The sequence below is a fragment of the Podarcis vaucheri genome, assembly GCF_965113315.1.
Source record: "Podarcis vaucheri genome assembly, chromosome: 5".
In the NCBI taxonomy this organism is placed as follows: domain Eukaryota; kingdom Metazoa; phylum Chordata; class Lepidosauria; order Squamata; family Lacertidae; genus Podarcis; species Podarcis vaucheri.
The window spans coordinates 94,196,171-94,209,596 of record NC_138763.1 but is presented as its reverse complement, the minus strand read 5'-3'; the positions used below and the strand labels follow the sequence as shown (position 1 = coordinate 94,209,596).

The 13,426-nt window shown below is 45.6% G+C and overlaps 1 protein-coding gene across 1 annotated transcript; it reads left to right on the top strand.

The window, feature by feature from the left end:
* Positions 1-7,550: 7,550 nt before the first annotated feature.
* LOC309532955 (WASH complex subunit 2-like) lies at positions 7,551-11,060 on the top strand (the record flags this gene model as incomplete). The annotated part of the gene is made up of 3 exons (XM_082223739.1): positions 7,551-7,841; positions 10,086-10,250; positions 10,968-11,060. Exons 1-3 carry the CDS (start codon positions 7,650-7,652, stop codon positions 11,058-11,060), a joined length of 450 nt encoding a protein of 149 aa, XP_082079865.1. The 5' UTR covers positions 7,551-7,649.
* Positions 11,061-13,426: the final 2,366 nt, after the last annotated feature.

Here is a 13,426-nt window from a genome sequence, read left to right as displayed (position 1 = left end):
ACTGACCCTCCTTGACCGTTCCATTTTTTTGTCATCCCCCAGAGCGTTTATACCACCCTTATACCAACGACACACACGCACCCCCTTCCCAGGCCTGAGAAAACACATTAATTCTGATTTTATTTTATGCTGTGCTGTTCTTTGGTAGATTAACAAAAAGGAAAACACACACCAATCTATAAATTTTAGAAGGAAACAAAATTAGATGCAGATGCACAAAGCATTGAAAATAATAAAATAAAATAAAATAAAATAAAATAAAGACTCCTTGTGCTCCACTCCCCCTTTCTTCCCACCCTGGGGGCTCTAACCTCTGCCTGCCCCCCCCCCAGAGCTGGTGCATTGCATGGGGCTGGGCTGTGGTGGTTGCAGCCCAAGCGAGGAGGCAGGCAGCAGTAGCCATGGAGAAGCCATGGAGGGCATGCAAGTTATTCATCCTGTATGTTTTGGATGCAGGTGGCGCTGTGGGGGACGCAGGTGGCGCTGTGGGTAAAACCTCAGTGCCTAGGACTTGCTGATCGTAAGGTCGGTGGTTCGAATCCCTGCGGCGGGGTGAGCTCCCGTCGTTCGGTCCCAGCTCCTGCCCACCTAGCAGTTCGAAAAGCACCCCTAAGTGCAAGTAGATAAATAGGTACCGCTTTATAGCGGGAAGGTAAACGGCGTTCCGTGTGCTGCGCTGGCTCGCCAGTTGCAGCTTCGTCACGCTGGCCACGTGACGCCGAAGTGTCTTCGGACGGCGCCGGCTCCTGGCCTCTTGAGCGAGATGGGCACGCAACCCTAGAGTTGGTCACGACTGGCCCATACGGGCAGGGGTACCTTTACCTTTACGTTTTGCCCATTGGCTCAGCAGCCTTGTCTGAACCAACCCGTTTAATATCTCAGAAATCTGCGACTAGGGTGAATCTTAAATGCAGGAATCTTTAAACTGCCACTGGATTCTGATCGGGCATCACTGCCTTTCCACCATGTTGCTGCAGCAAGTTGAGCATTTCTTCCCCTGGTGGCAAAATCCAATTAAATCCTTGATAGTGTCCATCTATAAGCCCAGATGTCAAAGCTTAATGCCAGATGGAGTCTGAAATGATGTTAAGTAGCACAGAGAACAGCGCAATTTCCTAAATGAAACACTTAACCCCTTGAGTCACATCAGTCGGTGGAGTGAAGCAGCCTTTGATAAACAAAATGGAGAATTACCGAAAACCGTTAATGAGAACTCCGGTATATAACAGCCTGGGAGCCCTGAGGGAGAGAGAAAGGGCAAAGTGGGGGTGGGACTAAAGTGGGATGGTGGGACAAGGAAGGAAGAAGCCCCCTCTCTGAAAAGAGCAATTGGTCCTTCTCCTGCCAGCCTGTTGGATGGGAGGAAGCAAAAGAAGGAGAAAGCAGAAAACAAGAGAGAAAAGGGATGGTTCTACCCTCTGGCCTCTGGTCTCACCCACCGCAGGCTCTGGACTACCCAAGGCATGTGGGCCGCAAGGAAATGGCACCCACGATAATAATGCAAAAGGTTTCTCATCACTATTGTATGCTACTGGTTCCCAGAGCAGCTCCTGATCATAGCTGTCAACCGTCCCTTATTTGGCGGGAAACTCCCTTATCCCAGCGCCGTGTCCCGCTGCTGTCCCTTATTGATGATGTCCCTTAAATTTCCTGGGTTTCCTCCCTCCTCTCCCTCCCTCCCTCCCTGCCGGCCAGGGAGGAGGGAGGCTCCAACTGTGTTGCTTGGCTGCGTTGCTCACCCAATAAGGAGTCTAAGAATGACTGGGGGTGGAGCTTGCATGCCTTGTGCCGATCAAATCGGCTGCGTTGCCTGGGGACTCGCCTTTGCTCAGCGCTTCCCAGCGGAGAGGTGACGTGGTTTCCCTTGCTGCATCCCCTTTGCCGGGTTGCTGCGCTGTGGGAACCACCGCTTGAGGCTTCGTTTGGCTGCTGGCTGGGCTTTCTGCCTTTGGCTTGGAGGGGCTCAGAAGTTGAACATACCTGTGCCCTGAAAATCCCTTATTTTGGCTGCCGATCCCTTATTTTTGAGGCTGCTGGTCCCTTATTTTCAAATCTGTAAGTTGACAGCTATGCTCCTGATGTTCCCCACTCCCAATATGCTTGCATCTGAATATGCTCACCTACTACGGCTGGGTCACCTAGTCTACATTTGAGCTAACATATTCTGGGCCGGCCCACCCATGAGGCAAGGTGCCTCAGGCAGCAGGATCTACACATAGGGTTGCCACTTGTCCTATATAATACAGAGCAGACCCCTTTCCCCTCTGCAATGCCCTTTGATTCCCACTTCCTGCTTGTTCCCAAAGTTGATCTTTATCCCCCCCCCTCACCTGGTTCCCAATGTATAGGTTCCTTCACCCCTTCCACCCAAGATGGGGAAGGCACCATTTTGTCGTTCACCTCGGCTGCCCAAATCTCTCGGGCCAGCCATGAACCTATTGATCCCTCACTTGTTAGACTGGGATCTAGGGCAGGGAGATAGTTAAGCCAGAGCCTTCATGGCTCTGTGGCTGGAGCTGAGATTTTAATTGCATTGTCGGAAGAGTCCACTTTGGTGATTTTAGCCTGAAGAGCCTGAGTGTCTAACCTTTTTCAGAAACGGAAAAAAGAATTGAGAATGAACAAGTTAATATGTCTACGCTATCATTTCACCCCTTGTAACAACTAATTATGTCAGAAGAACAGGATGAAAGGAGCCTGAATGTCTGAACAGCTAGTCCTTTTTTCTTGCCTGCTAGAATGGGAGACAGGGAAACACATTTTTGAGGCTTACTTAATTCAAGGGTGAGGGAAGCTGTCCTGATAAAATAATCTTGGATGCTTGATTGTGGAACACACACACACACACGGTGATGTAAGGCTAGAGAGGATTCTGGTAATCTTTTACTATTTTTTCAGGCTTTTAAAGATAAGTTTTCAACTGGAACTGATGGAGAGTGTTTATGAAGTAAACCCCTATCCAATAAAATCTATATATCAGTGTATCAAATACAGTACAGCCCAAGGAAATGTTTATTAACCTATGTCTCTGGAAAAAAATGTTACTCAAAATCAGAGCAAATTGATACTCCAGACTGCTTGGCATTTCCAAGAGTAATTCAGTGAGGGGACGGCTAGAGAACAGCACTGGAAAGGGCTACAAACCAACTGCTTTTGCCAGTCAGCCCAAGAAAGGATTTTTGCACCTGCTTTTTGCAAGTTGCCCAATTCATGATCACATCAATAGTCACTTCCAGAGGTTCCATGTTCCCTTGCCCCACCTTGTGGCCAAGACTAGGTAATTTCATGTAAACCCAACTGGCTTTAAAAACAAAAACTTTTTTGCCTTCATATACAGTACTCTGCAGAATTGCTGTAGGAGTTTAGCCCAACACTTGCAAGATACACCACATAAAATGGTTTTAGTCCATCCAGTACACTATTAACTAGGTACCAGAAGATCACAAAGCTGAGTTCTGGATTCCAAAGGGCAGAACTGCAGATTCCAACATTAATTACAATTAATTTGAGGGTGCGGATTTGAGGGTGCAGATGTTATACTGAAATCATGCTGGCGAGACCTTCTGGAATAATTCTTGACATGTTTATTACAAGATAGTGTATATACTGGTACACTGATCATGAAGAGTTTTGAAACCTACTGCTATGTGAGTTTTCTTTTTTGTAACTTTTGTAAAAATAATATACCATTTTGTTCATATCTATACAATTTTCACAATCAATAAAACATTACATTTAATTTTAAAAAATCAGAGACCTTATATATATATATTTATTTATATTTATTTATTTACGGCTATTAGCCCATAAAGTATGTACAAACATAAAAGGACAGAGGCATAAAAACCGATATATTCGGCACCAGAAGGAGAACATCACGATGCAAGGGTGGGTCATTGAGCAGAGCCAAATAACAGCTTGGGACCCGGGGAGCTCCAAGGGACGGATGGCAGAAAAAGGAAAACTGAAGACGAGATCCGACATGCACTCTCATCATAACTGTCCAACCTTGAATCAAAAAATCTCTGCGTGCTAAGTCCCTTTCTCTATTCTCTGTACACATTTGATTGCACCCCACTGTATAAGTCCAACACAATCATCAAATTTGCGGATGATACAACAGTGGTGGGGCTCATCAGTGAGAACGATGAGACTGCTTATAGGAAAGAAGTACAGGGGTTAATTCAATGGTGTAAAGAAAATAATCTTATGCTTAACACCAAAAAAACCAAAGAACTCATAATTGACTTTAGGAGAAAGAAAAGTGTATTGTTACCATTGCACATAAATGGCGAGGAAGTGGAGAGGGTTGGTAGTTTTAAATACCTGGGCATTTATATCTCGGAGGACCTCTCATGGACTGCAAATGTTAATATGGTTGTGAGGAAGGTGCAGGGGAGGTTGTATTTCCTGAGAATGCTCAGGGGACTGAATCTATCCCAGCACCTACTCCTGTCCTATTATCATAGTACCATCGAGAGTGTCCTAACCTATAGTATATTATCGTGGTATGGGAGCAGCTCTGAAACGGATAAAAAAGCTTTACAGCGAACAATTAAAATTGCCCAGAACGTTATTGGGCTCCGACTACCAACCCTGGATGAGATCTTCACGTCTCGCATCTTGAAGAAGTCACATAATATTCTGAGAGATCCCACCCACCCTGCTCACAACTTCTTTGAACTATTGCCCTCAGGCAGAAGATATAGGACAATGAAAACACGAACCACACGCCTTCTGAATAGTTTCTATCCAAGAGCTCTGATTGCACTAAATAATGATCTCAGGGCCAGTTGCAAGGTTTAGTAAGTAGGGAGTGGAAGGAATGAGATAGGTTTTAGGTTATGTTATGTTTTTAATAGGTCATGCTATATTCTGGATTATGTTATGTTTTATAGATTATGTCTAAATAGGATGAGAGTTCGGAGATACGTGCAAATGTATATGTGAACCCGGTCTTTGGGTGGGTGTTTGATTTTCGTTGTTGTGTATACTGTGTATATACGGACAATGACAATAAATTTATCTAAATCTAAATCTAAATCTAAAAACGCTGTTGTAAATGTCGGCAACAGAATGCAACGGATTTGTAAAAAGTTGTCAAATTAAACAGAACAAACACTTGGTTCTTCTTGTAAATTCAACAGTGTAAAAGGGTTTTGATGGATGCAAGAATGGAATACTGAACAGTATAGTTTTTGTAAAATATGCAGGGATTTATGATACGTAAAAGGAACCATGGAAAGAGGAGAAGAAGTCATTGATAAGGATGTAAAATGAGTATTTTAAATTGTAATATATATAATATAGCTTGGGTTTTTCTTCTTTTCTTTGTCCTCCCGTTTGTTTTGAGCTGCTCTTATTTTAGTTGCGGGGGGGAAAGGCAGGTTATAAATAAATATCTTCCTCCTCTTCATCGCCTTCACTCTCAGAACCCCACATGCTTTGGTTGAGATTCCTGCACTGCCGGGGCGCATAGCTGTCAACCGTCCCTTATTTGGTGGGAAACTCCCTTATCCCAGCGCCGTGTCCCGCTGCTGTCCCTTACTGATGATGTCCCTTAAATTTCCCGTGTTTCATGCTCGCCCGGCTCGGGAGGGAAGCTCGGCTCAGGGTCCTCCACCGTGAGAGAGCGCGTGCGCACAAGCTGACGCATCTCCGTCTCTCCCTTTTCCCCCTTAGGGGCGCATCATGAGGAGATAGGTGGCGGTGGGCGGGCAGGCAGCCCCTCTCTTGCGAGACTCCGCCGCGCTGCCAGGGGAAGCCGGAGGCAGCAGCCGAGAAGGCGGCCTGAGGGAGGAGGAAGAGGAGGAGATGGGGAGGGACGCAGAAGGGCGGCACTTCAGGGCCGCGGTAGCGCCGCATCTGCCTCATGCCGGGCTCGCGGGCGGCGTGAGCGAGAGTCTCTCTCCCTCCCTCCCTCTCTCTCAGGCGGGGAATGGCTGATGGAGCTCCTTGCACCAGGACGGCGGCAGCCCCGACGTGCTGCTTAGCATCCCCTCCAACCAGTGCAGCATCTTAATGTAGCGATTTCCCCCTCTGCATCCCTTTCATAACTCCATTTTTATAAATCATTTGTCCATCCACAGTTCACATTTTTACTACAAGTTTTCTGTCAATGTATGTAACTCTTGACAATAGCTTTTCAACTAAATTATAAACTTTCCCCATTCTTTATTAAAGAGGTCCTCTTCCTGGTTTCTAATTCTGCCTGTAAGCTTTGCCATCTCAACGCTGTTCATCAGTTTTGTCTGCCACTCTTCTTTGGTTGGAGTTGTAGACCCTTAGGATCATCTAGTCAAACCCCTGCAAAACACAGTCAGTCGCAGCAAAAGCAGCATGAGTGCTGGATTTATGTATAAGCTAAGCCCAAATCATGCGAAAGCTTGGGCTGGATAAATCCCTAGCCGGAATTAAGATTGCCGGAAGAAATATCAACAACCTCAGATATGCAGATGACACAACCTTGATGGCAGAAAGTGAGGAGGAATTAAAGAGCCTCTTAATGAGGGTGAAAGAGGAGGGCACAATATATGGTCTGAAGCTCAACATCGAAAAAAGAAGATCATGGCCACTGGGCCCATCACCTCCTGGCAAATAGAAGGGGAAGAAATGGAGGCACTGAGAGATTTTACTTTCTTGGGCTCCATAATCACTGTAGATGGTGACAGCAGCCACGAAATTAAAAGACGCCTGCTTCTTGGGAGAAAAGCAATGACAAACCTAGACAGCATCTTAAAAAGCAGAGACATCACCTTCCAACAAAGGTCCATATAGTTAAAGCCATGGTTTTCCCAGTAGTGATGTATGGAAGTGAGAGCTGGACCATAAAGAAGGCTGATCGCTGAAGAATGGATGCTTTTGAATTCTGGTGCTGGAGGAGACACTTGAGAGTCCCATGGACTGCAAGAAGATCAAACCTGTCCATTCTGAAGGAAATCAGCTCCGAGTGCTCACCCGAAGGACAGATCCTGAAGCTGAGGCTTCAATACTTTGGCCACCTCATGAGAAGAGAAGACTCCCTGGAAAAGACCCTGATGTTGGGAAAGAAGGAGGGCACAAGGAGAAGGGGACGACAGAGGACAAGATGGTTGGACAGTGTTCTCGAAGCTACCAGCATGAGTTTGACCAAACTGCAGGAGGTAATGGAAGACAGGAGTGCCTGGCGTGCTCTGGTCCATGGGGTCACGAAGAGTCGGACACGACTAAACGACTCAACAACAACAAGCCCAAATCCATTATTTTGGCGGCTGATCCCTTATTTTCGAGGCTGCTGGTCCCTTATTTTCAAATCTGTAAATTGACAGCTATGCCGGGGGGCGGGGGTGGACTAGATGACCCATGGAACCCCTTTCCCCTTTCTGAACGATTCCATGAGAAGGGGGCGGGGCTCTATGCGGAACGTACAGCCCTTTCTCGCGCAGGCGCCCTCACGGTTCCCTCCCTCCCTCCCACCGCGCTTCCGAAATCTCGAAAATGAGGCCGGAAGCCGCGGAGCGCGGGGCGGCTCTGCCCTTTTTTCCCCTGCCTCTAACAGCCGGCAGCCCAGTCACGCGACCCGCCCGGGAGGAGTCAGCTGACCGCTGGGCCGAGGGCGGCCGTTAAACCGCCGTCGCGAGGGGCGCCTCGGCGTCTTCCTGTCAGCGACCATGTCGTCGTCGGCCGCTTCTCCTCCCGCCTCGTCCTCGTCGTCGTCCTCGTCGGGGGCGGCGGCGGCGGCGGAGGCTCCCCCCGGGGCTACGGCGGCGGCTGCGGCGGCGCTGCTGCTGTGGGAGCGAGCCTGGTCCCTGGAGGAGGTCCGAGCCGGGAGCCCGTGCTGGTCCTTGGCCGCCGACGCGGGGGTGAGAGGCCGGGTCCGCTGCCGGATAAACGCGTCGTTAGGGGGTTTGCCACCCTCGCGGCGGCGGCAACAGCGCTCCTGAGCGCGTGCAGAGAGCCCAGGGTGCCTGCGGAGGACGGGGGGCGTTGCTGTCGTTCCCCTTGCCCTGCCCTGCTAGGGTCGCCCCCTGTCCTGTGTAATACGGGATGGCCTCCTGCTTCAATGTAAAATGCTACGTCCTGTGTTGATAAACAGTTTTCGTCCTGTATTTCAGGTCTCTTTCTCTCTTTGCCAAGTTAGGGATCCTCTCCAAAAGCACGTTGTGTAGTTTTTTTAAAGATACAATTTATTAATTTTGTAATAACAACAACAAAACCAAAATAACATCATATCCAAAATTTAACTCATATATCTTAATTTACTTCACTCCCAGTCCTGGTTCCATTATTTTATACTTATTCATGAACATCTATAGAATCTTATATTCTTAACAGTCCAATTTTAAAATCTTACTCATCATGTTACAAGTGATATTTAGAAGTTCGACTAATGTAGAAGCCTATACACAAAGCTTGCAATATATGCCTTAAACATTTTCCCTTTTTAAAAAAAAACACCAATGTCCTTTTCTCTCTTGGGTTTCAAATTGTGTAATATGTCCTGCGTAGTTCATTAGTTTGTTTTGCCAATCTTCTTCATATTCTTTGGCCAAAAGCATGTGGTTTTTTAAAGGGGGTGTGAAATGTCGTGTGTTTAAGCTCCAGATAGCCAAGCACAAGATTTGCGAATTTGTGTGCATGCGTGACAAATTCCAGAGGGGCCATCCCGTTAGGCTGCTCTAGGTTGTAATGTAATTGATTGTTTTGAAGTCACTTCAGAGCCAGATGAAAAGAAAAGAAAAGAAAAACCCAGCCCGCTCTATGTTTTGCCAGAACAAAGGTGGCAAACCCTACTTCTTATGCTTTAAAAGCCTTGGCCGCCATAGGGAGAAGGGCACGACATGCTCCAGGTAGCAGGCATGCACTGCCAGAAGAATAAGAGGAATTGTAGAACTGTAGGTTTATAAGGGACCCCAAATCTTAACTACAAAGCATCCATGACAGATGACCATCCAAACTCTGCTCAAAAACCTCCAGTGAAGGAGAGTCCACCACCTTCCAAGCAAGTCCCATTTTGCTGTCGGAACAGAAGGAAGAAGTGGCTTGTGTCTTCCTTTCAGAAATGAGCCGCCCTTCCGCTGGCGGTGGAGTTGCAAAAGTGGTGCAATGTTAGTTCCCCACCTATCTTGTTTAAGTGTGGTGGTGCCTAAAGGCAGTTGGGATGCCAAATTGTGGCACTACCACCTGTGTATTGTATGTGTGGACATTTGCAAGTCACCCAGGAGACGGACGCAGCCTTTCACCCCATTGCTTTGTGCATCATAAGAGATGATCCCTTACACCCATGGAAAGAATGTGTGTGTGTGTGGCAAGCTCTGCCCACATGGGCATGGCCAGGGAGTTGCAGGGGGGCAGCTGCCACCCCCCAAATCAAGTAGAAAAATAAAAATACTAAGCTAACTGACCATTTGTGTTGCTGATAGTTTGGTTCTGCCCCCCACAACAAAAGTCCTGCAGCCCAACATAAATCCATGCATACCCACCCCACTGTACCCAGCAGCCATCTCCCCCACCGCCCACCCAGAGCTCTGAACATAATACTCCTCCTTACAAGTCATCCTGATCTGGTGCTATGCCAGAAGGATAGCTAGCTGCCAGATGTGTTGGTGGGAGTGGCAGGGTTGACCTATTCATCCCTGCAAGCACGTACTTGTTTTTACAATGTGTATGGGAGTGGTGGTCATCTGAACCCTCTTAATGTCCGACATGTGGGGTGTGGTAGGGTATAAGAGCTCTTCCCAATAGCCATGTTTTGCCTGTGGAATTCCTTGGGGAAAACAGCCTTGTAGGCCAAATGGGCCTGTGAGCCAAGTTTGGCCTGTGGGCTGGAGGTTCCTCACACCTTCTATAGTACATAGAGATCTTTCTTTATTACAGTTCAGATTCTACTCTCAGTTCATTCTCCAAAAATATGGTTGTTACACAGTTGGTAGTATATTTTTAGTTGCTTTCTATAAACTGCCTGTGTTGCATTTTTTAGTTGCTGGATAGCAAGCTTGATTATTTTGTAGGAAGAACACTTCCCTGTTCTCCTTGTCTTACATCATTACTTCCGTTTCTAAGCTATGGCTTCAAAGTCTGAGCAAGTGCATATTCTGTTTTTGTAGCTGTTGCGGTTTTTGCAAGAATTCTCCCAGCAAACTATCTCCAGGACACATGAAATCAAGAAGCAAATGGACAGGCTGATCCACGAAACCAAAAGTGTAGATTGCCGGCTGCACAATGTCTTCAATGGCTTCCTCATGCTTTCAAATACACAGTTCATTGAAAATGTGAGTGTGCAGTAATTGAATACTATGATATGAAGTGAGATATGCTTAAGCCAACTCTGGTGTAGTATGAGAAGGCATCATAGAAGGAAGTGGTCGTAATGAACACAATAGTTCTAATAGATCTGATTTGTGTGCCTATCCCTTGCAACTCCGAGTACAATATCATGTAAGCATGTAATTGATTACTGGGTGCTTTTGAATTCCATAATGCAAGGATAGATTCTTGCTCTCTGAGATGTGTAAGAAACGGGATGCAAATATGAAAAAATGAGGAATGGCTGACTTGTTGAACAGTAAATTTTCAGATTATGCTATAGCATAACTAGTTTTAAGTGAAAGGGAGCCAAAGTACATGGGTAAGAGGAGCTGAACATACCTCCAGACCACCAGATTCACAACCCCCAGCTCCTTTCTTCACTATCATATTTTCCACTTGGGGATCATGTACATGAAGTAAAATAATCATTTTAGGAGAGGGGCTATGGGGGAGGGGGTATTGTTTGTCTCTTTGGCTTGAAAACTCCCCCCACCCACTTTACCTGTGACGGTGCAGGCTAAACAGAAGCCGTAATCTTGTTTCATTGGGCACTTGCTGTTCAGCTCTTCCACTGAAAAGTATTAATAGTACAGGTAGCATGGTGGCTTGCCTTTGCTTGTGAAGGCTATTTGTATCAGATGCTGAAACTTAATTAAAAAAAACCTGAATTAATTTTATAGAGAGTATATGACGATGAAGTGGAAGAAACCATATCCAAATCTGAAGTGAGCGACAGACCAGAACAGGCAAGTGGATTACATAAGAATATGTAATAATACATAAGAATATGCAATATATTGGTAATGGTAACCTTCAATATTTATTTGCAATGCTGAAGATTACAAATTGAAAGTTCAGGGAAGGTGGGAGGAGGTTTTTATCAATGGCAGACTCTCCCCACACTTGCCAAAAAATGAGTTCTGCTTTAATCATGGAGGATTCAGTTGCAGAGGGCAGTGATGGCTGGTAGGAAGCTTCTCCTCTGCGAGAGCAAGACTGCAATATTTGCAGGCCATTGTTATATTTGTCAACCACCTCCTGCCTACCAGTTCCTGGGTCCTCTCTGGAGCTGCCAAGCAAGCACATTCAATCTCTTTGAGGGCATGCTCTGCCTCCTTACACCTCCCAAATTACCTTTCTCTTTCCACCATTCTCTCCCTTTCTCTGAGGTGGGGAGGGTGGGAATCTGCTTGTTGAAAGGTTCAGGAGGATGAGCTATAGTTTCAGAGGGTGGTGTCCAATGATATTTTGTTCCCCTCTCAGCTTCCCACTTCCTTTCTCTAATGTGTAATAATGGATTTCATGTGCTTGAGGCACAGGTGAATCATTCCATTTGAAAGCCTTCAGATGAACGGTGTTCCTGAGTGCTAAAGATCCTATTTTTTATGGCTTTAGTCTTCGAGAGAGACTGTAATTCCATCTTTGGCATTTCCTGCCCTGTGTTGTGTTATCATTCTTGAGTGCAGTTTAAAAGGCAGACATGTCAAAGACTGTGAATTGTTTCAGGATTGAAATCATCCCATCCCCTCCCCAACATGATATATGATATACACACTCCACTCATGCTCCCAGTTGTGTGGATAGCTGGTGTGGATAACTTATCTGCGCAATCGCAAATGGGGAAACATCAGTTTTGAGAACCCATGTGGATTGCCCATAACATGCATGAAGTTATTTGTGTGGTGAGAAAGAGGGGTACCCACTTAACCACCACATGGAAATTCTCACCCCAGCAAATGTCTAAACCTGGTCATCAACTAGTCAAGCTGCAGTTATATATAATTATTATCACTCAAGCCAAGCAGTAGTTCTGCAGTTGGGTACTGTAAATGTTATTTGGGGTCCTTTTGTTTTTCACTTTTGTTGGGAAAATGAGCACACTTAAGTAGAGCTGCCATCAAAGGCTGTTTGTACAGTGCAGAATGTCCTCTTGCAATCTAAGCCTATTCAACTTGGCTTGAGTCTACTGAATTGGCAAACTGCTGGCTTGTAGGCACAATTCAAGCTGCCGCTTTTGAATTTAAATGCTCCAAGTTCTCTTTTTGTCCATTACAATCTTTCTACTTATTAGAGAAGGACTGTTTTCAAGGACTGGCCCTAGTCCTGTAAAATCTGCCTGTATTTGAGTTAAAACTTGTTCATTGTTGTTCCAGAGGGCAGGATCAATGGGCCAAAATTCAAGGGAGGCAGATTTTGACTAAAAAATAGGAGAAACTTCCTAGTGTAATAGCTGTTCAACAGAGAGGTAGTGAACTCTCCTTTACTGGAAGTATTTAAATAGAAACTAGATAGCCATCTGTCAGGAATACTGTAGTTGCTTCCTGTAGATTCTGCACTGAGACAAGAATCGGACTAGATCAGAGATAGCCAATGTAGTACTCTTGAGAAATTGTTGGACTCCCATCCTCCTTGACCACTGGCACTGCATTGTCTACCCCTGGAGTAGATGATCTCCAAGGTACTTTGCAGTCCTGTGATTCAAGAAAGCTTTTCTTTCCACCCCTTCTCTGTCTTTTAAACTCAGTCTTGCCGTATATGCCTTAACCTTGTGTATTTAGCCCAGGGTGGGGAAGTTGTAGTTCTCCAGATGTTATTGTACTATATTTCCTGTCATCCTTGACTATTGGCCATGCTGGTTGGGGCTGATGGGGATTAAAGTCCAAAAATAGCTGGAGGGTCACAGGTTCCCCTTTTCTGATCCAGCCTCATGATTGTCAGTATTGCTGCTCATTACTGTCAATTCTGAGTACTCGTCCCTTCCATGTCTTGTAGGAAATGACTATTGGTGATCAGGTTCTGTTGACTTCTTTTATCATGGTTAGTTAGTGCTGCAGTTTTAAGTTCAGCTTATTGTGTTTTTATGATTGGATTATTATTGCTTTCATATTTGCTTTTTATTTGTTAGACACTTTGAGTGACTTCTTCATGGAAGGGAAAAGGAGGGCATTTTTTTTAAAAAAAGTCCAGCTTTATGAAGGCATTCCATTTATTCAGGACGTTTTAGCTCCATATTTAGTAATGCAGCCCATTAAGAGTGGCCAAGCTATGTTGACCAAAATCCCAACTTTCCCCATCACATTTTTGAAAAATGAGTATAATGGGAAATTAACAATGAAATGTGTTTCTTTTGATTCTAAAG